Source organism: Castor canadensis, chromosome 8 (assembly GCF_047511655.1).
Source record: "Castor canadensis chromosome 8, mCasCan1.hap1v2, whole genome shotgun sequence".
Taxonomy (NCBI): Eukaryota; Metazoa; Chordata; class Mammalia; order Rodentia; family Castoridae; genus Castor; species Castor canadensis.
Genome location: NC_133393.1, coordinates 153,781,346 through 153,808,358, shown reverse-complemented (window position 1 = coordinate 153,808,358; position 27,013 = coordinate 153,781,346). Strand labels below are relative to the sequence as shown.

The following is a 27,013-nucleotide window of genomic DNA, read 5'->3' as shown; positions in this document are numbered from 1 at the left end:
CAGGCTGGGCCTGGGTGGGAGCACAGAGCCTACCCAAGGACCTGCTGGCAGCTGAGGGTCACAGGGCAGCCCTCACAAGTCCCAGTTCCTGAGGCTAGCCCTTCCTGGCTTCCATAGGACACTCCCAGGGCTCTTGTAGGTGACCTCTTTCTCCAGTTAGGGAAGGTGTGGAAGTGCAATGTGGCCCCATCAACTCAAGGCCATGGCCCACAGGGATCTGGAGACCCAAGTGAGTGTAGGGTCAATACTCAGTGAGGAGCCCATGGGGGGTTCCCTGTCCACAGGGCCAGAGTGGGGAGGGAGGCAGGTGGGGACAAGGCCTCCAGGTGGAGCGGCAGGTACGTCTTGACACAGAGACTCCCATCCAAATCTGTCATCCCAGGAATGCCTTACAGTATACCTCTTAGCCCCAGGCTTGGCACAGCTGGGCTGGGAACAGGGCCACACCTGCATAGGGAAGCAGCAGCAGGCGCTCAGGAAGCGACTCTAGGTGGCTCTAGTTAAGTCCACTAGGGAGGCCTTGTGGAGTCGGCTTGGCACCCACCTCCCTCAGAAAGCTCCTGTGCCTATAGACTCAGCAACACAGGAAGCAGGGAGCACATGACCAGCACAAGGTCCACGGGCCAGTGTCACAGGGCAGGCTGTCTTCTTCCCAGCTAAGTGCCACCTGCAATTATCTCGTCTGTGGACTCTTTCCTGACTCCTCCTGTGAGCCTGTCTCCCTCTGCTGCACCAATGTCCAGGCCCAGCTCAGAGTTGGCCATTAATGAATGAATGAATGAATAAATGAGGGAATGGCTGTGTGTAGATCTCTCGTAGGACACAGTAAACTGTATTCTCAACCCATGCCCAGATGTGGAGACAGAGGTTCAGGGAATCTGGGGGGTGGGAGGCAGACTCACTGAAGTGGGTCAATAGCATCCCTAGATATTCATGTGCATCGGAAACCTGACACCTGACTGGAAAATGGGGTCTTGGCAGATGTAACGGGAAGGACCATGAGATGACGTCCTGGATTTGGGGTGGACCTGAATCCAGTGGCTGGTGTCTCATAAGAGAAAAGGGAGACTGGGACAGAGAAGGCCCTGTGAAAACACAGGCATGACAGGAATGAGGCTGCCACAAGCCAAGGACACCAGGAGCTGGCAGAGGCACAGAGAATCCTTTCCAGAACCATCAGAGGAACCACAGCCTGGCTGCACCTTCATGTTGGACTTCCAGCCTCTAGAGTTGTGAGGGGACACACTTTTGTTGTCTTAAGTGGCCCAGTGTTGCCACTGGTTCCAGCAGCCGTGGGATACTAACACTGCCACACAGGTAAAAGGGGGATACCTTGGACCTGCAGGCTAACACAGCTGTCCCAGGCCCTGCACAGAGCTGTTATCCTGGGAGCCCTAGCAGGGAGAGAGGGCAGGTAGGCCAGAAGGGGTAAGGAGAGGACCCTGGACCCTACTGTTTCCACTGAAGGACTTGACTAGGGAAGGTCCATCACTTTCTCATGCCTAAGAACACAGCTGCCTGGGAGGAGAGCAAGGCTCAGGCCCCATGGGTCCCCTGCAAGGAAGGTAGACCATGGTGCTCCAGGTGCCCCTACATCTCTCAGTTGTGTGTGTGGTGGGGGAGGCAGTGCCTTCCTTGCTGGGCTAGGCTGGTGGCAAAGTGAACCAAGGGCTACAAATGGGGCTGGTCAGGGCCTGGCGCACAGCAGGAGTACAGGACACCTCAGGCCCCTGCTGCCTGAGACAAGAGAAGCTGCAGGGATCCAGAGGGTAGAGACAAGTGGCCCTGGGGTACTGCAGGGAGGGGCCACCAAGTGAAAAACCTGTGCAGGACTGAACTCGGATGACCTCTGGTGCAAGGCCTCCTGAGCTTCCGAAGACAATCATGACTCAGAGCCTCTAGGGTCACTTGGGGCACAGGAGGGGGCGGACAGCTAAGCCCTTTAAGCCAGGGTCCAGTCAGAGCCTCCGGCTGGGGCTGGCATGAAGGCTCAGACCTGCCACTTTTTAAACTCCCCGGGTGCCAATCTCTTCAGGCTTCCTGCACAGCTTCTAATGAGTCCAGCTTAACTCTGAGTCCTGGTGTCCCTACCACGTGCCACGCACCACACCTAGGGCTCGATGCATTGTCAAACAGCCAGTGAGGAGGGTACCACCATAATTTGTAAATTGTAAGACCAGAGATGTTAAATGACTTGCTCAAAGTCACACAGCAAGGAAGGGGCAGGCTTAGAATTTGAATTCTTTTCACTCAGTACTGCAGAGGGAGCCACTGGAGGCAGCACACAGTTACAAGGAGATGAGTCCTGCCCTCTCCGTTCACCCCAGCCCTGCGAGAGGGACTGTGTAGACCCACTACGGAAAGGGAAACTGAGGCAGGCAGTCTCAGCCCTCAAGCAATTTGCAACTCAGTGGAGGGCAGAAGCACCCCAGTGACCATATCCTGCCCAGTGTGTACACAGGGTCCTAGCTAGCAGCCCCATGTAGCAGTCCCTCAAGATGTACATGAAGAAGTGGATGAACACAAGAGATGCGTCCAAGTGACAGCCGGGTACTGGTGGCTGAGAGGACAGCTGGTAGAGCACCTGGCAAGATTTTGCTGCCAGGTGTGGCCGTGGGGGTGGATAATCATCACACAGACCCCCTGAACAGCCCCTCCGACCCTATTTTCCTTTAGGTGGAAAAACCTACTTTGGAAAGGGCCCAAAAGCGGGCCCGCTAGGGAACTCCGATAAATAAACCCCTCTCTTTTCCGGATGGATCCAGCCTCTCTCTTTAAACACAGCTGGGGGAGGGGTTTCTCAAGCCCCTGCTGGTCTGGGATGGGGCCTTCCGCGGGAGGGTCCTCTAAGGAATGTCTAGCAGCTGCCACACCTCTTGCTGACAGCTGGGAGGGCAGGGGTCCACTCCGGGGAAAACCACCGCCTACCCCCGACCCGAAGGGGCCTTCCACGCAGACACAGGAAGTGCAGCGACACCCCACTGGGGAGCCCGAGAGGCGCATTTGCTTGTCTGCAAAATGGGAAAAATACTTCCTGCTGCTCACTCCCGGGCTGTCACCGGCACGGAGCGCAACAGGGAAGGGCTGCGGCGGGAGGCGGCGCGCGGGGGGTCCGCGACCCCCCGCCGGGCGCCCCGCTCCCGCCCTGGGTCCTCGTGGCCGCGGGCTGAGCTCTAGGAACACGTTGCACTAAACTTCCCTCCCCGCCCCGCAACTCCGGCGGAGCAAGTTGCAAACCGCGAAGCGCCGGGCCGGGGCGCCGTCTCTCTCTCGGGCAGCGCGGAGGCCCCCTCCCCGGGCGCGGGGACCCGGCGGGCCGGAGGGCGCGGCCTTACCTGTTCCAGGTGGCGTTGGCGCAGGCCCGGCGCTGCTGCGTGCCCCGCTCGTCCGCGGCTGCGGCGGCCGGCTCTCTCTTGCCCAGGTCACTGAGGCTGGGCGAACTCATGAACTTCAACCTGCGGAGAGTCCTCATGCTGACCCCGGCGGCCGGCTCGGCGCCCACGAGCGCCTTGCACCACGCGCCACGCCAACCGCGGGCCGGGCCGGCGCTGCGCCTCTACGGGGAAACTTGGACGAGAGCAGGAAGCCAGGCAGCCCCGCAGGGTCCCGCCCCCGCCCCCGCCCCGCGCCTCTGCCCCGGGCCGCGCGCCGGCCGCCCCGCCGGGGTAATCATTGCTCCAAGCGGAGCAGCGTGGAGCGAAGAAGCGCCGTCCGCCGCCAGGCTCAAAGGCAGCCGGGGGCGGGGCCTCGATGAGGAGGCGGGGCCCTCCGCGAGGGGGCGGGGCCAGGAGGTGCTCTGGTCAGCAAGGACCTGGGGTAAAGGGGGCGGGGACAAGTCGCGGGCGGGGCCTTGAGCAAGGGGCGGGGCGACGACCTAAGGGCGGGGTCGACGTCTAGGCGGCCTCAGGGACCACAGCACCCCTCAATCTGCCCTCCCCTGGGTCGCATTCAGCCCTCCCTCCCTTTTGCAGAGGGCCACGCATGCCCACAGGAAGCCAACACGTATGGGACGCACAGTCCAATCCCAAGCGCCCAGCTCACGCTCACCACTGAGGTTACGTCCATGCACAACGACTGTCACATCAATGTCATCAACGTCTCGCAGTAGCCCTGAAAATTCTGTGCCCACAGAGATCCGTCCAGAGCCCTTCACTTAGACATACATTCTCAAGGCTTTCAATCCTCTGGGCGCCTGGGCCAAGAGCCCTACCTCACTAGACCCCAGCCTGGGTCTGGCTACCCTAGACCTCCTCTGGCAGGGACCCTGCGTTGACTGGCTGCCTGGAGGAGTTGCTGGTGGGTGGGAATGGAGGGCAGTGAAGCCCAAGTACCCCCTTGTCTGGTACAAGCAGGCAGGATCTCCTAAGTCTCTTAGGCTGGGGCAGAATGGTCCTGGCCAGAGGAGGGCCCAGCCTTGGAAATTCCTGTATATGCTTCACAGGGCACTTTGAGAAGCTTGATCTCACAGAGCCCCACCATCTATGAGGTAGAGGAGACACAGTCCCCCTGTATGAAATAGGGATTGTTTGCTTTTCCCTGTTGAGGAAACTGAGGCTCACAGGGTGAAATAATGTGTCCAGTGTTGTGCAATCGGCACACAGCAAGCTGGCCTAATCCAGGCCTCCTGAGCATACACAGGGCCCAGCCCCTGCCAGAGCCACCCTCAGCCCAGTTTCTGGGACTGCCACAAGGCCCGACTACCTGTCCCACTGGACAGGGGTAACAAGCATGGCTTCAGAGTTCCAGGTGGAATGCAAGAGGCCTTGCAAGGAGTTGTTCAATTTGAACCAACCAGTGTTTCCAGTGCACGCACTGTTGTGTGCCAGACATTACTCTTGATCTAGAGACAAGGGAGACAGTCATAAACAAGAATTCTCTGTCCCCAGGAACCTCCCACAGAGCCTGTCACCTGAGCCTGGGACTGCATGGCCCATTAAAATGACAGCCTGGGAAGGGCCAGGCCCCTCTTCTCCTGATAGTTAATGGCTTTGGCTACCGAGCAGGTCCTGGCAGAACTAGGGTGGGGGCAAACAGAGGAGGCACTGCCAGCCTCCAAGCTGGGATGGAGGTGACCGTGAGTGGCACAGACTTCACTGAGTGGGTGACAAGGAATCCAGGTATGGACAGATGAGGCATGTGGTGTGGGACGTGGGGAGGGCACCGGGGATGAAGACACTCACCTGAGCAGGTGTGAATGCCCTTTATAGACTGTGGAGTGCTACCATATTGTGAAAAAAAAACCATATCAAAATACCAAAGCAATTAGAGTATGAGAATTTAGCATCTCCTGGGGACAGCAGCAGCCCAAGCTGGTGTGGTGGTGGTCAGTATGGCTTGCAGGGGGGAGGGGCTCAGAGCACAGCAGCTTCCCCTGGGTCCCAAACAGAGCTATATCCTGCGGTGCTGGCCTTGAGAGACCCTTAGTCCCTGGAAAGCCTGTGTGGTCTACTTGGGCAAGTGGCTTTGGGCAGGTCCAAAGCCTGTGTGGAGAATGGGGGCCACAAAGACTTTTGTTCCCTGTCCCTCAGGCCAGCCCCTGGGGTTTCTTACCCCTAGGATATATCTCTCCACTCCGTCTGCCCCCTGATACCAGTTAGTGTCCAGCTGGCATGGACAACAGAGCCCTCCTGACCACCCTCTCCTGGGGTCACATAGGTTGTCTCACAAGGTGACTGTGATATATGCACCTGAGTTCCTTCTGTGCTGAGAGCACAGAAGCCCCCATCTTTGCCCACAGCCCCCATCCTTGAAGACTCTTTAAGACCTGCCTGCTGTCCAGCTGCATCCTCCCAGCCCCCAGAATGTCCTGTGATGAGGGTCAAAGACTGAAGGTCATCTCCCCCTTCTCTGGCTGCCTTTATCCTTGGTTAGGTTCGGGGTGACTCTTTTGTCATTCAATGACTTTTTCTTTCCTCTGCCATAACCCAGGAGGGCAGAGACTGTAACTTGTTCGCAGCTACATTCCTGGTGTCTAGCACACAGTAGGTACTCAATACATACTTGGTAGGACAGCTCATACACATCTCCCTCACAGGAGGAGGAGGAGGATTACATGAGACTATATTGTGAGAATGTGTTTTTTCCAGCAGGGGGTTAGGGAGCTGGTATAGGACACTAGTCACCAAGGGGGACCCCAATAGCCTGAGGGCTTGTCTTTCTAATGGCTGGGTGGCTGGCAGTGGGATTCACTTGGCCTTGTCACCAAGTCAGATGACCTCTAGGGCCTCATGTGCCCATTTGAGAGATGAGTTGGGTGGAGGATTGGCATCTTTCTCCCTCTGAAGCTGCCACGGGTGAGTTTAAGTGGAAAGAGATAGAGAGAGAGCCTAAAACTCTTTTGGGGCCACATGCTCCCCACTGATGGGACATGGCCACCCGGCTGTGTTGATGCTGGGGTGTGACTGTGCTGAGTAGCCTAGGAGTTGTGTCTTCAGGCACAGTGCTGGTTCAGCCCTGGCCCTCAGCACAGGCCTGGCACCAGGACTTTGCATTAAAAAGACCCCAGCTGGCTCAAAATGTCCATTCCCAGCCCCTGCTGGACCCTGGGGACCAGAATCTCTGGCTACCGCACATCTCAAAGGCACTGGAGGCTCCCTGGAGTCTGCAACACTAGCCTGGCTTGACTCCTCACTTTGCAGATGGCCAGCCTGACGCCAGGACAGGAAGGTACCACGGTAGTTCAGTTGCAGCTCTCAAGTCCAGACCTCTGGATTTCTAGTCCACTGGTCAAGTTCATGATTAGTGTCACCAGCCCCTCCATGCCAACCAAAGCGGGGGCAGCCTATCTACAGGGGCTGGTTCAGGAGGACCCCCAACTGGGATGGTGGGCCTGAAACACACATTCTACCTAGTCCTCACATCTGCCAGGCTGGGGTGGGGGTGGGGTCTCATTTTACACACGGAGAGACTGAGGCTCAAGGAGGCTGGGCACATGCCAAAGTCAAGAGTCGGCAGGTGGCAGGGCTGAGGCTGAGCCTGGCCAGGTGAGCAGAGAGGCAGCCCTCAACCGTCAGTGTCCCTGATCTCAACATAGATAGATGCCTCATTCTTCTCCCAGGCACTGCTGGCTCCAGAGAGGGTACTTATGCCCTGGTGGCAAGGCCCAGTGCTCCCCCAAAGTTAACTCCACAGCCTGTGGCAGAGCCATCAGTGGGCGCTGCACTGTGGGCTTCCTGACACCCAGGGAGGGCGCGCCTGGTTCTGCCCCAGCGGACGTGCGAGACACATCCCACCCGTCCCTAGGATGGATGGCGATGGTGATACAACTGCCTGTGATGGGTGAGGTGAGGTGGGACAATCACACGGTCATGGGGAAACAGGCCAGGGCTTCAGCAACTGCTGCTTCATTGAGGCAGGGAGGGACTCCTGAGCTAGGGCTGTTGATGTCACTGCAGAGACCCCAGCACTGGTACCTCAGAGGCGATTCTCAGTGTGCTGAATTCTCAGTGCCCATTCCAAGGCCAGATGACCCATCAATGTCCAGAGCAGGACAAGGGTCAGTTGAGCCCGAGGGAAGCGACACTTGTGTTTTGTGAATGAGGAGTTTTCAGGGGGGCTCCTCTGTGCCCAGCCTGGAGGGGTTCAACACCAAAAGTGTTGCTCTGCAGTGCCCTCTGGTGGCCCCAGAGCCACTACCAACCACTGTTACCCTATTTCATGGATGGGGAAACTGAGGCTAAGCATGGTTACCTAGCTTGCTCAAGGACTGAAGCTAGAAAGTGGTAGAGCCAGGAAGCTGTACTTTTGGTGAGAAAAGGGTCACCTCCTGTGCACTTAAAAAACACACCACAGACATTTATTGAGCACTTACTGTATACAGGTACTGTTGTAGGTATTGGGAATACAGTGGAATACCAGAAGAGGTCTCTAGCTCACTGTCCCATCTCACTCTGCCATCTGCTACCCCATTCACGTCCTCCCCAGTCTCAGCTGCCTTCCCTCAGGTCTTCCTTTCCCAGCTGAGCCATGGACCTACCTGGGCCCTTCCGGGCAGGGTGGTCCCAACCACTTACAATATCCCCTCCTTTTTTCCTAGCTCCCAGTCCTGGGGCAGGTGAGGGGCTCACACCAGCAAAGGTCCCTTGTCTCTGACACCCTGACCTCCTCAATGCATCCACAGGAAACTCCCCCAAGCCTCAGTTTCCCAAGGTTCTTTGGGGCAGGCATTTTAGAAGCCTGATTTTGTTCTGTCACTGCACATGCCCAAGACAGCAAGATTCTAGTCAGATCTGGAGCATGGGGTGGCAGAAAGAGCTCAGCTTGGAATCTCTCAGCCCTGACCCACTCCTGCTCAGCCCCCAGCCTGCACACTTCCTGGGCCAGTCCCTAACCTGCTGGGCATTGGTCTCCTTGTCCTGAGGAAGTCACCAAGTACCCCCAGCACTAGCAGGCAGGTTGCAGCACAAAACCTTCCAACTCCAGTACAACCCTTCCAGGCAGGCAGCCTCACTTAAAGGTGAGCCAGCTGGGGCCCCTGACAGGCTAAGTGACTTGTCCAAGGCCACACGACCTGGCCCAGCCAGGATGCAGTTTCAAGAGTTACACTCAACTCCCTCCTCCTATGAGGACCATGCATGCCAACAGTTTCTGTGCATGTCACCAGGGACCCAGCACAGCACAGGCCTCTCATGAACCAACTGCGTTTTCTTTTCTTTAATGAATATCACCAACAGAAGCAGTACGGGCAGAAGGGTCAGGTAGGGGAGAAGCAGGCCAGCCCCACACTAGTGCCATTCCCTGTGGCCTCCAAAAACAACTCCACTAGTCCATCCAGTGTCGCACAGGCAGGTTGGATCTGAAAAATAGTCTGCCTGCCGGGCTGAGTCCCAGGTATTCAGAACACTCACCTGCTATGGATAGAACTGTGTCCCCTCAAAAGACATGCTGAAGTCGTACCCCTGGTGCCTGAGCATGTGACCTGATTGGGGCACAAGGGCTTTGCAATCAGATGTACTCAGGTTGAGATGAGTACTACTGGAGTGAGGTGGGACTGAATCCAATGACCGATGTCCTCATAAGAAAGACAGAGACCCAGAGGGAAGGCCATATGACGACAGACACAGACACTGGAGAGGGGCAGCTACGGACTACAGAGCCCCAAGGACTGCCAGAGGCCACCAGACAGTGGGGGAGGCAGGAAAGGTTCCAGCCGGCCCTGCCAGCACCTTGCTCTCGAGTGTCTCACTTTCAGAACTGGGAAAACAAATTTCCGCTCTAGCCCCCAGCCCTTGCCATTGACTAGGGCAGCCCTAGTCAGAAGCACATTGCCTATTGCCTGTCCTCAAGCAGGGCCTACCCCTCCCCCCCCAAGGTTCTGGCACCGACCCCCAGGAAACCCACATTGCTCCAATGCTCAGCGCACTGGAGACCCCTCACGTCCTCCCCCACTTTCTCCAGCAGAAACTCAAATTCCAGGGGCCGTGGGAAGTGAGTTTTCACCTCTGCTAAAGTCATCACCACCTTGGATCTGAACATGACCGCCTGCTACGGGACTGTGCTGTATGAGCTGCCTGACCTTGGTGTCCACACCAGCCTGGGAGGCAGGCCGCTCTTTTCCCCCCTGTGCAGAAGTGTGGACTTGAGGCCATGTGGACAGGAGGCAGAGTGGGATGCATGCCAGCTCGACTTCCTGCTTTGTGTTCTCTGCTTGTTCCCTTCTTTGCCAGCGGCCTTCTCTTAGAAGAATGCTTAGACAGAGGGGACACCTGAGGAACAGGTTCCTGCTGAGCCACCCTGGAAGAGCCCAGGTCCCCTGCGCAGGCTTGGCATGGGGTTGAGCAGGAGGACAGCCTCTTTCACTGTTTTTACCCTCCTGCACAGCCCTGAGAGGTAGGAAGTTGGGAATCCCACTCCAACAAAGTAGACAGGAAACCGCCCGGTCAACACTTGGCCTGTGTCCCTGACTGTGTAAGTGAAGCCCGAAGGACCGACTGGGGCTGCTGTTGGGTTGTCTGGATGCTGCCAGGCCCCAGGCTGCCCTCACAGAGGGTGCTCATCCCCCAAACCACCCCCTTGATGAGGACTAACAGGGAGCTAGGAAACCCAGTGGCTGAGATCCATGGCTTAGATGTTGATAAGGAATCAATCCTAGACCGCTGACGCTAACAGAAAGGCTTGTGACACACAGCAGGGTCTTTTGACTGCAGCCCTGGAGCCACAGAAAAAACCAGTCCTAGTCTGACCATCCAAGGCCAGAAACTTCCCCCGCCATGTGGGAGGAGTTGATGACACACAGCCCAGTCTCTAAAAGCTAATGAAACACAACCCAGTTTTCCAGGGCTGAGCACCGCATTTCTGCAGACCCCAATGAAAGCTTGGGACCTGCAGCACAGTGCTCCTTTTTCAATTTTCCCCCTCCTGTTGAGGGTGCACCTTTGCTTTGTTCTCGCTTTACTTTTTGTAAAAAAGACCTGCCTCACCCTCACACCAATGCAGCAGCGGCATTGTGTGCTCAGCGGCCCACTGCTTCCCTGTGTCTTAATAAACTGTGCTTGTCTACCTGTGGCATTAGAAATCCCCGACCCACCTCACTTCTGCAACCAAGAAATTGTTATCTGAGAAAAACTCTGTGGATGAAATGTCCCCTGGGGTGAGGAGGAGGTCATGTCACTTGGTGAGTGAGGGGCTGAGACCATCCCCAGCACTAACAGCTGGCCTCAGTCTAAGCTCTGTGAGGGAGAAACTGGAGAGACTCCCTGGAGGGGCTGGGGCAAGGTGGGGGTCCAGCTCCCATGAGGCACTTGGGGCAGGGTTAGTGTGGGGTCTTGGTGAGCCTAGGTGCAAAGTCCAGGGTGAGCAGTGTCCCTTACCGAGCACCTGCCATCCCCAGCCCAGGCTATAGCCTCATCTTCATACTACTAAGCTTGAAGCTGAGGTTCTGAATCCCAAAGTCGCTTGCAGGGTTAGGACTGCCCCCATAGTCCCCGTTCCAGCTTCCAGCTGCCCCAGTGGCAGGTCATGGACCACAACCCTCCTGAAGGCAGCTAGCTCTGGACAGGTGTGACTGGGGCTCTGGCTCCCTGCTGTCCTCCTGAGCCTCTACCAGACTAGCAGCATTCTTTCCCCTCCATCCCGCAGCCTGGCTCTCTGACCCAGTCTCCCTGCCACCTTCCAGGCCCCACCTTCCACTGCACACCAGCACATTCCCTCCAACACCTAGATGGGATGTTCCGTGCCTGCTCCGGGTTTTGGACCAGGCCTCTGCCTCCAGAGTAGACTCCAAATGTCCACCTCTGGCTTCCAAGACCCTTGGCAGTCCCGCACAGCCTCCATTCTTCCTGCTTCCTCTCCTACCAAGCCCTCCAGTCCCATTTGGCTCCTCTATGAAATGGGCATCTGAGGGATCCCCACACATCCTACCTATCTCCCACCTTCCGGCCTGGCCCAGCTCTGCCTCTGCCTGGGGTGCCCAGTCTTTGGCTAGTGTTTTCAGTGATAATAGTCACAAAAGCAGTGACATGTTGTGATCCGGAGTGTGGGCTGTAGCCTCACCAGTCTGCTTTGGGCTGGGATTACCTGTGCTCATCTGAGCCTCGGTTTCCTCCTCTGTATCATGAGAACCACAGCTGCCTCCTTCCTCGGGTCAAATGTGCTCAAAGAGGTGGCTCTGCAGGTGTCAGCATGAGCTGTGGTTAATAAAACCGACAGGCCACTGAGCTGGATGGAGCTCTTCACCAAGCCCAACAGACCAGACCCAATGCGGTTCCTGTGCTGAAGTTCTGCCACCATGCTGAAGCTACGCTGTGCACCTGCCGTGGAGAGGCACAGGGAACAGCCGCACCCTCCGGGAAGCCAGTGTCGGTGCAGGATGGGAAGGCCTTTGCATTACCTTATCAACAGTCTGCTTTTGTCCCATCTCTGCCTCCTCAGCTCCTTTTGTCACTCTGCCCTCATCTGTACAAAGTACCTCGCTGAATTTCTTTCTGTTTTTGGTGGTCCTGCCTGAGGTTTGAACTCAGGGCCTCAGTGGCTAACAAGCATTCTACCACTTTAGTCACTCCCCCAGCCATTTTTGCTTTGGTAATTTTTCAGATAGCGTCTCTCAATTTGGCCTGGACTAGCCTCAGACAGAGATCCTCCTACCTCAGCATCCCAAGTAGCTGAGATGACAGGAGACAAGAGGGAGTCTCATTTTTTTGTCTGGGCTGGCCTTGAACCAAGATCCTCCTAAACTGGGGTTGCAGGCCTGTGCCACCACACCCTGCCACAACCTAGCTGAATTTCTACCTGCCATAATCTTCTCTACCTTTGAGGACAGGAGGCCTGTAGGCCAGAAGTTCCTCTGTAGGTGGGTTGGCCCAAACCACTGGTTCTCAGATGGCTGCCAACCGGACCAGGCCAGCCTCTCACTTCACCATCTGCATGCTCAATGACACCCCAGCACCAGGCCAGAAAGAGGCAGTCTGGAATTCCCAGAAAATCTGTCCCGGTTCCGGAAAAGTCTTGACTATCCTCCCTGGTGTTAGCCTAGCCCCACTTCTCCTATCCGTATTGAGGTCTTCTGCACCCCAGCTGTGTGAACCCTCCTCCAGCTTCCACTTTGGTCAACTGTGAATTCACTGCCCAGTTGGGACTCGGGCCTGTTTACTGGTTCTGTAATTCCAAGAGGGAAAAAAGACCCATCCGGGTCAGAACTGGTAAACACCTTCTGTCCGTAAAGCCCATGCCCGCGCTCCGTTCATCAGAACACTCACTCTACCTGGAATTCAGTATTGCTCGACTGACTCTAGCACTGCAAAGAGAAGACAATTATGGGTTTTCAACTAAATTTGTGGTAATTTTGTCTTTTGGCACCAGCTGGCCTGTCCCACTCTTCTAAGGTGCAGCACCACACCCCTTCTGAGGCTTCCCCGGGGCCTTTCTCCTCTTGGCCCACTCCTGGCCCTCCTCCCTTCCTCTGCCTTGTGTTAGGATCCTTGAACAGCTCTTGCCTCCTCCATCAGACTGGCTGAGGGGTGGCTCCAGTGTGCAGAGAAGGAGGTAAGTGGTCAGCGGCCATCATGTGCTCCCTTCAGGGCAAGGCTTCCTTCATGCTTGAGTTCCACCCTGGCTCTGCCCACGCGGCTCCCCCCTGCCCTCCTGGCCACTGGTCACTTGGTTTCTCCTCCCCAATGTCTGCCGCCAGTCCTCCTCCTGCCCTCTTCCCTCCCCTCATCCCTATTTCCACTGGACTTGGATGTGCCCTGCTCTCCAAACCTCCTCCAAGCCACTTTTGCCAGCACCGCCTGTTCCTGCTCTTCCAGGCACAAAACTTCAAGGAAAGTTCCTAGCCCTGTTCCACAGGCCGAGGCGTTTCTGCCCAGGCCACCGCTGACCTCCTGGAGTCAGCTCTGAGGGTCAGCCCCTGCTGTAGTGGGCTGTCTGGAGTTCTCCCTTACCCCACTCGGGGTGAGTCTCACTGCAGAAGCTTGCCTGGGTGTGCCTGCCATGTGGTCCAGGTGCCGTGGGACGTCAGTGGGACAGACCCTGCAGTCACACCCAGATCCAACAGGAAATCCAGAAGGGCATCAGGTGCCTGATAAGCAAAGCTGAGTCACCAGGCTGATAGGTGGAAGCTGGATTCCAGGCACTGAGAGACAGCCTGCTGCGGGTGCAGGGTCAGCTCTGCACAGTGTAAGAAGCAGTAGTCAGTGGGGAGACTGGGTCTATTGACCTTGGGCAATTCAGAGACTGATAACCCAGAAGCTCTCTTCCTACCTATGTCCTGGAAGTGACAGACACCTCCCACGTACCCAACTGAGCTTGTAAGAAAGTGAGGACCGTCACTGGGAATAGCATGATAATACTAGTGCTGTCATTAAGATTACACTAATATTGGAGGTTAGGCGTGGTCCTGCATACCTGTAATCCCAGCTCCTTGAGAGGCGGAAGCAGGAGGATCAGGGTTCAAGGCCAGCCCAGGGGAAAGTTCACAAAGACAAGGAGAATGTGGGTGGCACATGCTTGTGGCCCCAGCACAAGGGCGGGGACATGGCTCAAGTGGTAGAGTGCTTGCTAGCAAGTGCGAGGCCCTGAGTTCAATCCCCGGTACCACCAAAAAAAAGCCAAAAAACAAAAACAGAAAGAAAGAAAAAGAAAAGAAAAGAAAAAGATTACACTAGTATTGCTCGGGCTGAAGATGTGCGGGCCCCGAGCGCCCCCTGCTGGCGGAGTGGGGGAGCTGGGTTCCAGCTGGGCGTCTGGAGGCCACCCCAGCGCTCTCACCCAACTCAGTGCACTGCAGCGCGGGGGGCGCCAGGTGCGATGTTAGCCACTCGGGGTAAACACCAGTGGCTCTGTCTAGACCTGGGGGTGGGGGTCCTCATGTTTTGATGGCTACACGAGTCTGCAAAGCTGTCTCAAGGCCCCCCTTGAAGAGCTGATGAGCAGAAGGGACGTCCCTTCTCCCCTCTCTGCAGTGAGGACGGCCTGAGGTCCCCACTCTGGACACTCGGTCTTTCTAGGTCTTTGGACAAGCCGTGCCACTGGCACACTGAGGATGCTGCTCACTCCTAAGAGGACCTTGCCCTGGGTCTCATGACGAAGAAAATCTGAGCTTCCTCATTAAGGTATTTGAATGCAGTGAGTGATCTTCTTTCCCTCTTTGCTCTTGCTGCTAGGAAGCTTATAGTCAAAAATCAGTCTATCTTTTCATATGGACCTTCTGGCATTTTTTTTAAAACCCAGCCGGATCTTGATAGTGGTAATAGCACAAGAACAAGACATTGCATGACGAGCAACTCCAATAGCCACGCACAGGCCTGAGGGAGGTGAGTTAGGTTCCCAGGGACACATGGAGGGGTGAGGCAGAGAGAGGGCATCAGAAAGTGCCCTGGGGTCCAGGAGGTGGGGCTTGGAGGGTTCCACCCCAGGAGTCTGGAGCACGGGGAAGGGGAAAGGTTTCTCCTAACCTCATACTTGCATGCCTGGTACTACCCTTCCACATGGACTGTGGGAGCTGACCCTGGAGAGGAAAGGCCACTGTCACTCCATAGAGGAAATGGGGTTGGACTTCCCCGCAAGGGCACTGGGTGACCTTGCTCTGATGCTGCCTCCCCCAGCCTCCATCTCCCACAGGAGCCAGGCCCTGGTGGTCATCTGGCTCTGCTGTCCATTTCCCAGATGGGGAAACCGAGGCCTTGCACAGGTGTCGGACGTGTAGGGTCACCCATAGGGCAGGGCTGTCCCAGTGACGCTCACTGAGGCCCCCAGGGCAGCTGGCAGAGTCGCTTTCCACCCACATTCCTAGGAGGACACTGGGAGACTGTGGCTTGGAGGAGAGAACTGGCTGTGCTGACGCGGGAAGGTCACTGTCGCCCTGGCCCACAAGCCCTCAGTGGACGGCTGCCTGGGCCTGGGCTGGGTCTTGCCTTGTCCCCCTTCCCTAGAGACATGGGAGGGCAGTGATGAGGCAAGTCAGCGCACGGAAGGTTCTGGAAGCCCAAGAAGGCAGAGTCAGCAGGGCCTCCGGAGGCTGAATTTCACTAGGCCTGCCCAGCAGGGCTCGGAGAACACGGGCAGATGGGCAGTCTGGGGACTAGGTGGGGCGGCCTGGGCTTGGTGGCTGCATGCCATGTCCACGTGACTCATAGCAGCCCACTGGGGGCCAGCAGGAGGGGCTGGGGGGACCTGAGGCAGTGCCAGGCAGCACTGGACGCTGGTGAAGGCAGGAGGTGGCCCTTGGGACTCTTGACCCCTACACTCTTTCCCCACTGCGGCTCCCACCCCAGACCTGTCCCCATGCTCAGGGGGCAGTTGACCCCTTGGGGACCCACCCCAGTGCCCCCCAGAGTCCCCAGAGCTGGTCTTGGAATGAAGCTGAGAGGGTGCCCGGCCTTTCAGGCAGAGGGAAAGGTGGAGGGAAGGACACAGCTGAAACGCGCAGGAGAAGGTGCGTGGTCCAGGCTGGAGCAGGTGCAGGGTGGGGCAGGCGAGGCCACAAGGCAGGGGGCCTGGGGTTCAAGGGAAGATTTCTGGAGGAATGTCACCCGGGAGTCAGACCTCCTCCTAATCCAGCAGCACCCCAGCTCCCTTCTCCCCAGACCTCATTCACCCAGCCTTGCCTTTTGTTGCTGTTACCACGCGTGGGGACTTGGGTACTCTGCAGGGTGGCGACACTGGGCACCCGGGGCTGGGGTGAGGGTGGAAAAGGACCGTGTGTGTGAAATGAGGAGTGGGAAACTTAGGGACCTCTCTTCATGGAGACGTGTGCTCAGGCCTTGGAGCAGGGGCAGCTGGGCCTCTGAGCTCCAGCTTGGCTGTGTGAGCACTGGACAGGGAGCCGGTGGTCCCACCCCGAGCTCCTCCTCTGCCCTGGGCTCCTGAACCCTCATCACTGGAACCCACCTTGCCACACCAAGTGTGGCTGGCAAGTCAGTGAGCTGCACCTAAGACCCGAACAGCCCAAAGGTCCACTGTGGTCAGAGCAAATGACGTAGCCGGCAAAGGCTGAGGCCCTGCACCTGGCTGCAGCTTCTGACCACAGATCAGGTGGCCCACTTCAGGAGCCGTGATCCTGGGGCTCTGACAAAGATGATGGAGTCGACGTTGCTCACACCCCATCCCCAGGGCGGCCCTGGGAACCAGCTCGCCCACCTCACAGCTGGAGAGACTGAGGATCAGGATGCAATGAAGGAGCGATGGGAAGATGTCAGGGCAGGGGTCTCTGGTCCAGTGCTCTAGAGACAGATGGCCTGGTCCCAGGCTTGTTGAGCTCACCCCCTGCAGGGGTCCCAGGAGTCCACAGATGCTCCATCTCTGACATCACTGAGACACAGCCACGGGTGAGCAGGGTTGCAGCCAAGCCTGAAGGTAGACATAGCGTCCTGTCCCTGTCATTGTGGGAGGACTGCAGGTCCAGGCCCTGGCCTGGTCACTGAGGGGTTCCTTAGCCCGACCTGTTCAGCAGTTTCTGGTTTTGAGTACTGGGTTCTGGCTGTGTCTTGTGATTCTGGGTGTGGGCGGGACCAAGGCAAGAAGCCTGTGCACCTGCCTGTCCTGGCCCACGGAGATTTCCTCAGACCCAGGGGCAGGAGGCAGGAAGTGAGTCTGGGGTTTCACAGCAGGGTGGCTGTGTGTCTGGGAGCTCCCAGCCCCTTTGCAGGGAGCTGAGTCAACACTCCCAGGTATCTGCGAGGAGAGGCAGAAGAGTGAATGAAAGCAGAAGTGACTTCCTGGTAAAAGGCACAGCATTTAGAGGCCAAGCCCCGCTCACGCCCACATGTTGCCCTTCACTCTGTCTGGGATAACCTTTCCTAAATTGAGTCTGCTTGGTCAACTCCTATTCATCCTGCAAAACCCTGATTTGGGCAACCATATCCACTCAACTCTTTGCTATCAGCCCCACCTTGCCACACACATCTGTTTGGAAGGCAGTACTGTCTGGGCCACCTACGGCAGTGGGCACATTCCTAGGATATTAGAGAGGCCTGGGCAGGAAGCTCGGCAGCGTGACAGCGTCCTTCTCCTCGGCCAGCAACTTTGCAGTTCTGTCACAGAGCAGACACAATGTTATCCCTGGTGGAGGAGAGATGCCTCCGCCAGTTTCCGTTGCTGAGGAAACTGGCCTCTGCCTCCTGTCCATTCCCCAGGTGTTCCTCGAGGACGCAGTACACGCCTGGCTTTGGGCTAAGTGGTGGGTTTGAATATAACCTTAGCTGTCAGTTATCCTATGCTGGGCCTTCAGAATTGCTCTGTGAGGATAGCAGGTCAGGGGTGGAGTGGGGGGCAGTCCTCATCTCACTGATGGACACCTGGAGGTGTGTGTCACAAGGAGGACTGAGGGCCTTTGGCTGGGCCTGCGTGGTCTCAGTCTCCCCCCTTGCTGGTCCTCTGTCCAGGCCACAGCTGCCCTGACGGCTCTCTCAGTTTTGGGATCAGTGGACTTGGGCAATGGCTGCTGACCTTGACCATGAGCACAAAGGCCTCTTCCCTTTGTGAAGTTAGTTTCTGTCCTACCTCCAGGTAAAGCAGAGGACACTTTGCTGCCACTGGCCACAACCAGCCAGGGTGAGCAGGCCAAAGCCTTAGGTCACACTGGTCATCAGCCACATTACAGGTCCCAGGCTCCATCCCCTCACCGGGTCCTCAGTGGCCACAGTGTCCCTCCACACTGGCTCCTGCTGCTTGGCCAACCTGCATGCTTCAGGGACCTCTGAAAAGGGCAGTGTGACCAGCCATCTCCCTCTCAGTCCCCTGGGGTCCTGGTGGCGGCTGCACGGCCATGTGGACACCACACAGCTGGGTTCTCTCAGCAGACCAACTAAACAGGCCTCACCTTCCCAGAGTGTGCCCGCCCTGAGCCTGGCAGCCTCTCAACAGGGACTTTTTCCCTGGGGGTTTTGCAAGGCACCTCCTGGGGTTCCGCGGAATCCAGTTTGAGGAGGGCTGGCCTCGGAGTAAACAGTCACCATGTAGTGGACACTTACTACATATCAGGCGCCTGCCCCTCATTCGATGCGGGAGAGGAGGATGTCAGGCCCACTGGGCAAGAGTGAGGGGGAGGGGACTCCCACAGAACCAGAGCACCTGTTGGGCCCTTGAGCACCGGGGGCCCTGGAATGGCAGGGCCCAATGGGCTGCCTGGTCTGTCTGGACACCAAGTCAGGGTCCCTACCCCAACTTCACATAGACTCAGGCTCTCAAATCCCATCCCAGCTCCTTCTCCTGTTACAAGCTGCCACCCAATGTCACCTTGAGTACAGGCCTCCTTGTCACCTTGGGGACTCAAAGCCTCTAGGCAGCCTGCCTAGGGGGTGAAGAAGCAGCAGCCCACCCGTAGGGCTGGGTGGAAAGGATTCAGGCATAGCAGCAGCAGGGTGGCCTGAGAGGGGCAGGCCACGTGGGCAGGAAGATGAGGTTGTGTGTGCAGTGAGCAGCCAGGCCCAGCAGAACTGAAGCCTGGCCACCCACAGGTCCCCACCAGTGGCTTGTTATGGTCAGCTACCTCTTGCTGGCTCAGGCTCCAGGGGCCAGAGTTTCCCCTGGGAACTTGGAGCACCTTTAGAGACACTTCCGCCAAAACAATCCCATTGCCAAGGCCTCCTGGCTATTTCCTGGCGAGCCAACTGCAAGGCCTGCCAGGGCCTTTCTGGAAGCCAAAGCCCGTCCAAAGGCCCATCCAGACCTCAGAGATGTGAGGACAAGATGCAAATTGAGAAAACAGAGTTTATCCCCAAGTCACAAATCTGAGAATGAGACTCAGAGAGGCAGAGCAACCTGCCTGAGGTCACACAGCACGTACACAGGTCCAGGTGTCTGAATGCATCCCTCTGGCTCCCTGAGCTCCCAGAGCCACGGTGCAAGATCCCCCACCACTCCCTGGAGCCTAGATGGCTGGCCAGAGCTCCCCAGAATGTGTTTTATGAATGGGTGAACAAAAGACTCGGGAACCAGCTGCTCTCGCACCCCACGCGGCAGTAGGAAGAAGCCATCTGCCACTGTTTTTGTTGTTGCTGCTGCTCTGAAAATCAAAAGCACAGACCTGAAGTCATAGCACTGTGTCTATCAGGGTGGACACGCAACCCAGTCCAGAGTCTGCCTCCTTGGGAACAGGGCCTTGGTCAGACAGACAAGCACCAAATGTCAGATGGCCCCTGGCAGCCTGAGATCCAGCCCAGTCTTGGGGTCCCTGTGCTGAATGGAGATGAGAAGGGGACCTACCTTGCCAGATGCAGAGAGCCTGAGGAGTGGGCCACTGCTGGTGACCAAGGGCAGGACTGGTCACAGCCTGATCTACCTTGTGACCTTGGTGGAGGCCGGCACTGAGCCCAGGAGGTCTGAAGCCTGCTCAGCACTCACCGTGCTAGGTGCCCTGGCCTAGGCAGCCCAATGGTTTACATATTATGAGGTCTCCCTGGGGCCAAAGGGCAGAGCGTCCAGGAATGTGCGGGCAGGGGCTCCCTGGGGCCCCGTGACTCAGTGGGAACGCAGCGAGGAGCCTTGGCAGGAGCTGTTCCTATCCCCAAGGCCCCCTGTGCAGGGATCCCGGCTGCGACTCTTGATAAATATTTCATCGCTGCTCACAGCGCAGTCCCCGGGCAGGTGCCTGCAGCCTTGGTGCCCATGGCACACCCTTCCTATTCAGGTAGGAGGTGGCCATGGGGACAGACACAGGGTGGGGTCAACAGCCAGGCAGCTCATTCCTGCCCTGCTGTAACTCAGGCAGCCCAGCCCAGCACACTCCTGAAGCCCCCACTCTCTGCTCTTCCCTGTCCTGGTGCTGGGCTCTGCCACATATCATGGACGACTCCCTCTTCTCCATCCCAGGGCTGGTCAAATCCCCATCCTATAGGCCCAGTGCCACCGCCACCTGCTCCAGGAGGCCTTCCTGGCTGTCTGCAGCCTTCCTGCTGTGTGACCTTGGGCTGGCCAATCTCCATCTCTGAACCTGGCTCTACAGTAGAGCTACTGTCCACACTCATGGGCAGGAGATGAGGTTGTGTCAGTGCAGTGTCCTCTAGCACCTGACCCACATCGGAGCACATTCTACAGGGCAAACCGAACATCAGGACTCAGATCAGAGCATGTCCACCGTGGGATACAGGGCTTTCAGGGCCCCACACTTTAAATGGGGAGGCAGGTCCCAAATAAGAATGGCAGCAACTATAACAATGACTGTTACTGGAAAACAGTGACAGCCTCCAGCACATCTCCACCTGTGCCACTCGCCAGATGCTTCCCATCCTAACTCCCGCAGAGTCCTTCCAGGACCCTGTGACGTGACATCCTCACTCCCATTTGACAGAACCTGAGACAGAGAGGGCTGGCCCTGCCTGGTCATGCTTTTCAAGTCACGGTCACCTGGTGAGCAGTGTTGGGGTAATGACGGATGGGGCATGGGACAGGGTGCTGCACAGCTGCTGAGAACACGATGTGGCAATGTAGGAGCTGGGGACAGGAGAGATGCTCGTAATACTGCACCAAGTGAGCAAGCAAGCAGTATAGGTCACATGCAGGGTAGTCACACTATGTAAAAACAGTTCTACTCCAGAATGCATTTATTGAAAAAAAAAAAAAAGCTGAAAATGAAAACAAAACTCATGATGCCTGGCAGTTAGACAACATGTTGTTTTCATCATCTAAATTCTGTAGAAAATGCTCAAGACTTCATTGAGCACCTACTGTCTACTCTCCTTTGGAGCTCTCTCCTGCCTCAGCCTCAGGTCTGGACTGAGGGAGGGCCAAGGTGGGCACAGTGGGGCCCTCCAACCAGCAGAGACAAAGCCACTCCTCCCTTCTTGTCTATTGCCCCAGGGACCACTCCACACCTACCCGCGTCTTAGACTACTGTACCTTACAGTAGTGACCTCCCCAACACCGGGAATGATCAAGCCAGAGCCATGTGCCTATCCACCAAGAAGTGGCCACAATGGATGGCTTTCTGTTCATCTAAATCAGACCCCAGAGTCTTAACGATTGTGTGACCTTGGACAAGACACTGAGGTCTCTGTGCTTCACCTTCTTCATCTGTCCACTGGGATCATAATAGCACGGTGATCTCAGAGGGCCTGCCGAAGGCTGAGTGAGGGCAAATGCGTGCACCTGTAAGCTGCCTTCCAGGATCGTCCCCAAAGGGTATTTCACAGCTCCTGCAGAGCTATGCAAGTAGGAAAACCAAGGTGAACAGCCTAATCCCCTCAGATCAAAGGAGGTGTCAGCAGCAGAATCAGGGCCAGAACTGGGGTCTTCTGGCACTGACGGGGGGGTTGTCCTCCAGCTGGGCCCTCTCTCACCAGCATCTCTGGCCTGAGTTCTGAGTTCTCCTCTGGGCGCAAGCAGGTAGATCATATTTGCTGGAGAAAGTGCTTTTGTAACCTAAGGACCAGCCCAGCTGGTGGCAGAGCAAGCAAACCTAGGGAACATTCCAGAAAGTGAGCAGAAAGTATGCTGGAGTCTGAAGAGCCCACTTTGGTGGCACCTGACAGGGAGGCTTCTTGATGGCGTGCCCGTACTCTCAAGCATTCTGTGTGACAAGTGGTCAGCATGCACACTTGTGCCAGAGACCCAGGTCTGAGCACCAGCCCCTGCCCCTTGCTTGCTTCTGGGCAGTACCTGGCCTCTCTGGGCCTCAGTTTGCCCTCTGCTAACCAGAGCCAAGTTGACACTGCAGGCTGCTGGAGGGTGGGATACAGCCTGGGCAGGTACTCAGGATGGCAGCCCCTTCATTCCGGGGTAAGTCCATGTTTGGGGTCAGAACCGAGTAGAGCAAACCCTCTGGGGAAAGGAGTGTGTGTTTCTTGAAAATCTTTTGAAAAGGGACCTGGTTCTGTCCTCTCTCCACTTGCCCCACCACAGAGAGATCAGTGGTGAGACGGCAGCAAATCCCACCTCTGTCCCCACTCCTCTGGGGTAGGTACAGGTGGCACAGGCAGTTGCAAGGGCTGCCGGAACCCAGCACTAAGTGGACACCTGTATCTGCATCACCTGTACTTCTCGGCTGCCCAAAACTAATACTTATGGTAAGAACCACAATGACACCGCGGCCCAGGCCAGGCCAGTCCTGCCACAGCCCACAGTACTGCAAGACCACAAGACCAAGGCACTGCAAGAGAACACTGCTACAAGGTAGCATCACTACAACACTGTGTCACCCCAAGGCACTGCTGCCAGATTGCAACCACAACCCTGCCTCACTGCTTCACCAAGAGAGAATACTCCTAACTGGGAAGATCCCAGCACCTTACAGGGTGTCCCTTAATTTCTCATGATGACTCTTCAAGGTAGGTGTGCCACCATCACCATTTGGTACAAGACAGAGGTTGAGGGACTTGCCATGCCACACAGCTGTGAGGGTGAACAGACTTGACCCAAGGCAGCCTAGTTCCAGCTCCCCCAACTCAGTCCCCAGAGTCAAGACTGTTTTTCCCACTTTACTCTGAGAAGGAGAGACCACAGCTCACAGAGGCAGGGCATTTTCCCAGAGCAATTGACCCTGATTCTGGGTCCCACCTTTTGTCCCTTTCCTGGCTCCCACCAGCTCCCTCCCTGGGCCACTAGGAAGCTGAGCCCCCCACCCCCCGCAAAGTCAAAGTCTGAGGGCAGCACCAGCACTAGGCAGCTCTCTGTGATTTAGGTTTTCCAGTCACAGAGAAGTGCGCTCCTTTCAGACTCTAAACACCCTGTCCCAGCAGGCTGTGATGGCCTCAGCCGTAATTCCAGCTACTTGGGAGGTGGAGAAAGCAGGATTGTGAGTTCAAGGCCAGTCTAAGCAAAAGTTGGTGAGACCGTCTCTAAAAAACAAAGTACAAACAAAAGTGTGTGGGTCAAGTAGAGAGTACCTGACTAGCAGGTGAGAGGCCTTGAGTTCCATCCCCACTACCTAAAGAAAAGAAAACCCTCCCACTAGTGCTCCCCCACCACGATCCAAGTTTAGGACATCAAAGAGGGATGTGGTTCAAAGACAAAAAAGAGCATTGTATTATCACCAGAAAGCCACCTCCCAGTGCTACTAAGTGCTGTTCTTGTAATGGCCCAACCTCGGATTCCATTTCCCAATTGACCTGGGAGATGGCAGGTCCTGCTCAGTGCCCTGCGGCTACCTGGGCCTTGGGAGGAGGATGCTTGGCCCTGTTGTGTGGCCCCTGTGTCACCATGTCTAACACTATGGGTCTGCCCTGAGTGTGCATGGCATGTGTAGCCGACTGCCTTCTTCGAGGGGCTGCGCCTTGAGGGGCCTCCCTGCCACCTGCCATCCTGGAGAAGGTGATGAATGGTGAGCCAGTGAGTGAATGAATGGCTTTCCCTGTCCCTCCATCAGGGTCTCATAAGAGCCCTGCTGTCCTCATGGCTGTCATGTCATGATGCTCACAAGATAGGGTGCCTGGAGGGGCTGGGCTGTCTTCCCTTGTCTCCCGACTGTGCCTCGAATGGCCCCAGGTGGCACTGCTGTCATCCCTCAGGGCCTGCCTGAATCAAGAACCTGGCATCACATTTCCCTGCTGGCTCTGCATTCCTAGGCAGAGAATGACACCCGGCCAGCTCCGACCTTTTAAGCAATCCATTAGAAACAAAAAGCCATTAGCCAACCCGCACTCTGCGTGAACACTTTCCCTGCCCAGGAGGAATTAAGTCCATGCCACCATCACCGGGCGTTAAAAGTCACCCAACATGCAAGTGCCCCCCATCTTGTGACTGTCACACCTACATCCTTGGACTCCCAGGGTGGGAGGTGTGTTATGATTCTCAGACAAGGACAATGATGACCAAAAGAAAAGCAACTTGTCCAGGGCAACATAGCCAGCCGCAGAAGGTCTAGGATGCTGACTCAGGCTGGCTTAGCCCTACAGTTCAAGGCTGGAGACCCAAGACTACTTGGCAGGAAAGACCCCTTGGGACGTCATAACCTCCTTTGACTCGTGGGGCACTTGGGCTCAGAAAGGTGCAGTGGCTTGATCAGGGTCACAGCAAAGCCTCAGCCCCTACTAAAAACCTTACTGGTCAGTCCCACTATCCGCCAGCCACAGGGAAGTAGATGTCCTTGTCCTTCTCAGTCAGTACCACCAGTGGTGCTCACAGCTAAGTGTGCACCAGAATGGGGGAAGAGGCTGCACTGTAAAATGCAGATTTCTGGGGTCCTCATCAACCACTCAGGGCAGGGGCCCGGGAGCCTGCATTTTATTAAGCACTGTTATTGAGGGTGATGAGTGGTTTTGGCCCTCATTTAGAGATCTCCTACCTTACCCCCAGGGAGGATTTTCCAAGCTGGACCCAGCCACAGAGAGATACCTGCCCCTCCAGATCCAGTCCTGGGAATGGGCCTCAGGTCTTTGAGGTCCTGGCACACAGGCATAGCCATGCTTTCACCAAGAGCATCACTTACTCACCTCCACAACGATGTCATGCCACACAGTCCCCAGGGCCACCCCAGTGTCACTCCTACCCATGCTGTTCTCCTGGAGGAAGTAGCCCAGGGGATGGGGCTGAGAACACATCCCGTGGCCAACAAGCCAGGGATCCTCCCCCACCTCAGTGCTTCTCCCTCACCTTGGCTCCAGTGAAAAAAATCTTAGAAAGCATCAGGCACTGTTCGTGGGAACAGGATCTAGTGATTGATTTGATTTGGCTAGTGGCTCAGACCCCCGAGCCCGATGATCAGGCAGATCTGCCCAGTGTCCCCACCTGTCAAGGGACCTGAGGGAGGGGCAGGTTCTTATGGCACACATCCCTAACTGCTCCACCCTGGGGCCCCTGCCTGGGGATCTGTCTGTTGCCTCAGACCTGCCCCCATCCGCTCTGCAGGGCCAGTTCCCTGCCAGGAGGGTGGCTGGAGGCCCAGCCAAAGGCCAGAGGGGTGGGGGCCGCGGCCTGAGCTAGGCCGGGCTGTGAAATAAGGGTCCCCACTCCCTCGACCATCTTTGTTTGCTCTATTAAGGGGGGGGAGTGGAGGGGGAGAGGAAAGCTGCGGTAGAGAGGGGGCGGCGTGGGGGAGGGAGATCGGATGACAAGGCAGCTGGACAGGGGGCTGGACGCGGCCCCAGAGAGACCCACCAACCGAGACCAAGAAAAACTCAAAGATGGAAAAGAGAAAGGGGCGGGGCGGGGCGGAGGCCTCTGGAGAGATGAGCTCCGGCGGTCCCCGGAGGCTCCGGGGGCGGGGGAGAGGCTGGATCCCCTCCAGTGACCCCCCTGCCGGGCAGATCCCGCCGACCCTACCGCACCCACGGCGCGGCCGGCACTCCGCGTGACACACACACACACACACAGGCTCACGCACGCCACTCCGCCGGCGCCGCCCGGGGCCTCGCCTTCCGCAGGGCGTGCATGCCTCCCACCGGGGGTCCCGGGACCCTCCCGGCCGGGCTTCGGGGACCCGCCGCTGCTCACCTCGCTCTCCGCGCCGCCGCCGCCGCCGCCACCTCCGCGCAGAGCCGCGCCGGGCTGGGGAAGGGGCCGCCGAGGCCCCGCCCTACCGACGGAGGCCCCGCCCACCGACGCCCCGCCCTCCAGCCGAGGCCCCGCCTCTAGCCCAGCGGCCACGGGCCCCGGCCCTCGGACTACTGGGGCGTTGGGCTGACTGCGCAAGGGCCGCGAGCTGGCCGCGGACACGCCCACCAGCCCGGGCATCGCCCACCCCCCGGCCGCGGGAGCTGGCAGCCGGTCCCTCCCTGTCACCCACTCTGTGCGCTGCGCAGGCTGTGGGCGGCGCCCACCGGGCAGAGGGCGTCCCAGACCAGCTCTCGGGCCAGGAGCGCAGGAACCCACCTCTTGGCCGTCCTCGAAAGCCCACCCAGAGCGCTTCCTACCCAGCCCCGCCTGAGCGGGAGGTCGGCCGCAGGAGCCAGGAGGAAAAACCCTACAAGACTGAGTCCTGGATTGTGGGGGTGGCGTCCAGCCTCAGGGGTGGGGGACGCATGGCGAGGTAAACAAAGTGACCTACATCTCAAAACTGCCCAGAGCTGTGGTTCTCAAGGTGTGGTGCAACCTGCGCGGTCAGTGTCACCCTTTCAAGAGGCACAGATTCCCGGGACCGCCAGGCCCTGCAGAATCAAAACTGAGTCAGTGAGGGCTCCTGGCCATTCGGAAGTTCTGTGGAGTTTAGAAGAATCGCTCTGATGGAGACAACCACATCCAGCACCCCATGTCCTGTCTCCAACCCCAACCCCATGTGCTGCATTCACACCCCAGTGTCTGGAAAAGGGTTTCTCCAGTGGTAATGGGGTGTAAGGGGTGGCAGGGGTGGGAGAGGCAGTGGCTCTGGGATGAGGAATTTTCTGGCAGGATTAATTACCAGTTTGGGTGCAAGGCAAGAAACCTAGCCAGGGACCAGGGACAGACAGCCTGAAGTGGGACATTCAGTGGCGATAGTTATAGGTTATTATGTGTTTTTATTTGTAGAGATTGTTTTAAAGAATGAAATGCAATCATGCAAATACTTGAGTCCATAGTATGGAAGCATTTTTTCTCCATCCACCATTGCGTTTAATTGAAGCTAAGCCACCCAGCCAGCAGAAACGGTTCCCAGAGACAGGTGGCCCTTCTAGGAGAGGAGTGGCCTGGTCAGACCAAGTGGGCTGAGGGGCCTGCAGGGCCCTGGGTG

The 27,013-nt window shown here is 57.2% G+C and overlaps 1 protein-coding gene across 5 annotated transcripts in view; it reads right to left on the bottom strand.

The window, feature by feature from the left end:
• Prr5 (proline rich 5) overlaps positions 1–25,873 on the bottom strand; it is a 53,168-nt gene extending 27,295 nt beyond the window's left edge. The window contains exons 1-2 of one of the 5 annotated variants that reach the window (XM_074084668.1): positions 25,801–25,873; positions 3,336–3,455 (exon numbers count right to left, since the gene is read on the bottom strand). In XM_074084668.1, coding sequence (XP_073940769.1) covers positions 3,336–3,445 — 110 coding nt within the window. In that variant the 5' untranslated portion in view covers positions 3,446–3,455; positions 25,801–25,873. Of the gene's footprint in view, positions 1–3,335; positions 3,599–19,638; positions 20,654–25,800 lie in introns of those variants that run through there. The other 4 variants (XM_074084669.1, XM_074084670.1, XM_074084671.1 and 1 more) reach the window with 4 other exon arrangements.
• Between the last annotated feature and the right edge of the window lie 1,140 nt (positions 25,874–27,013).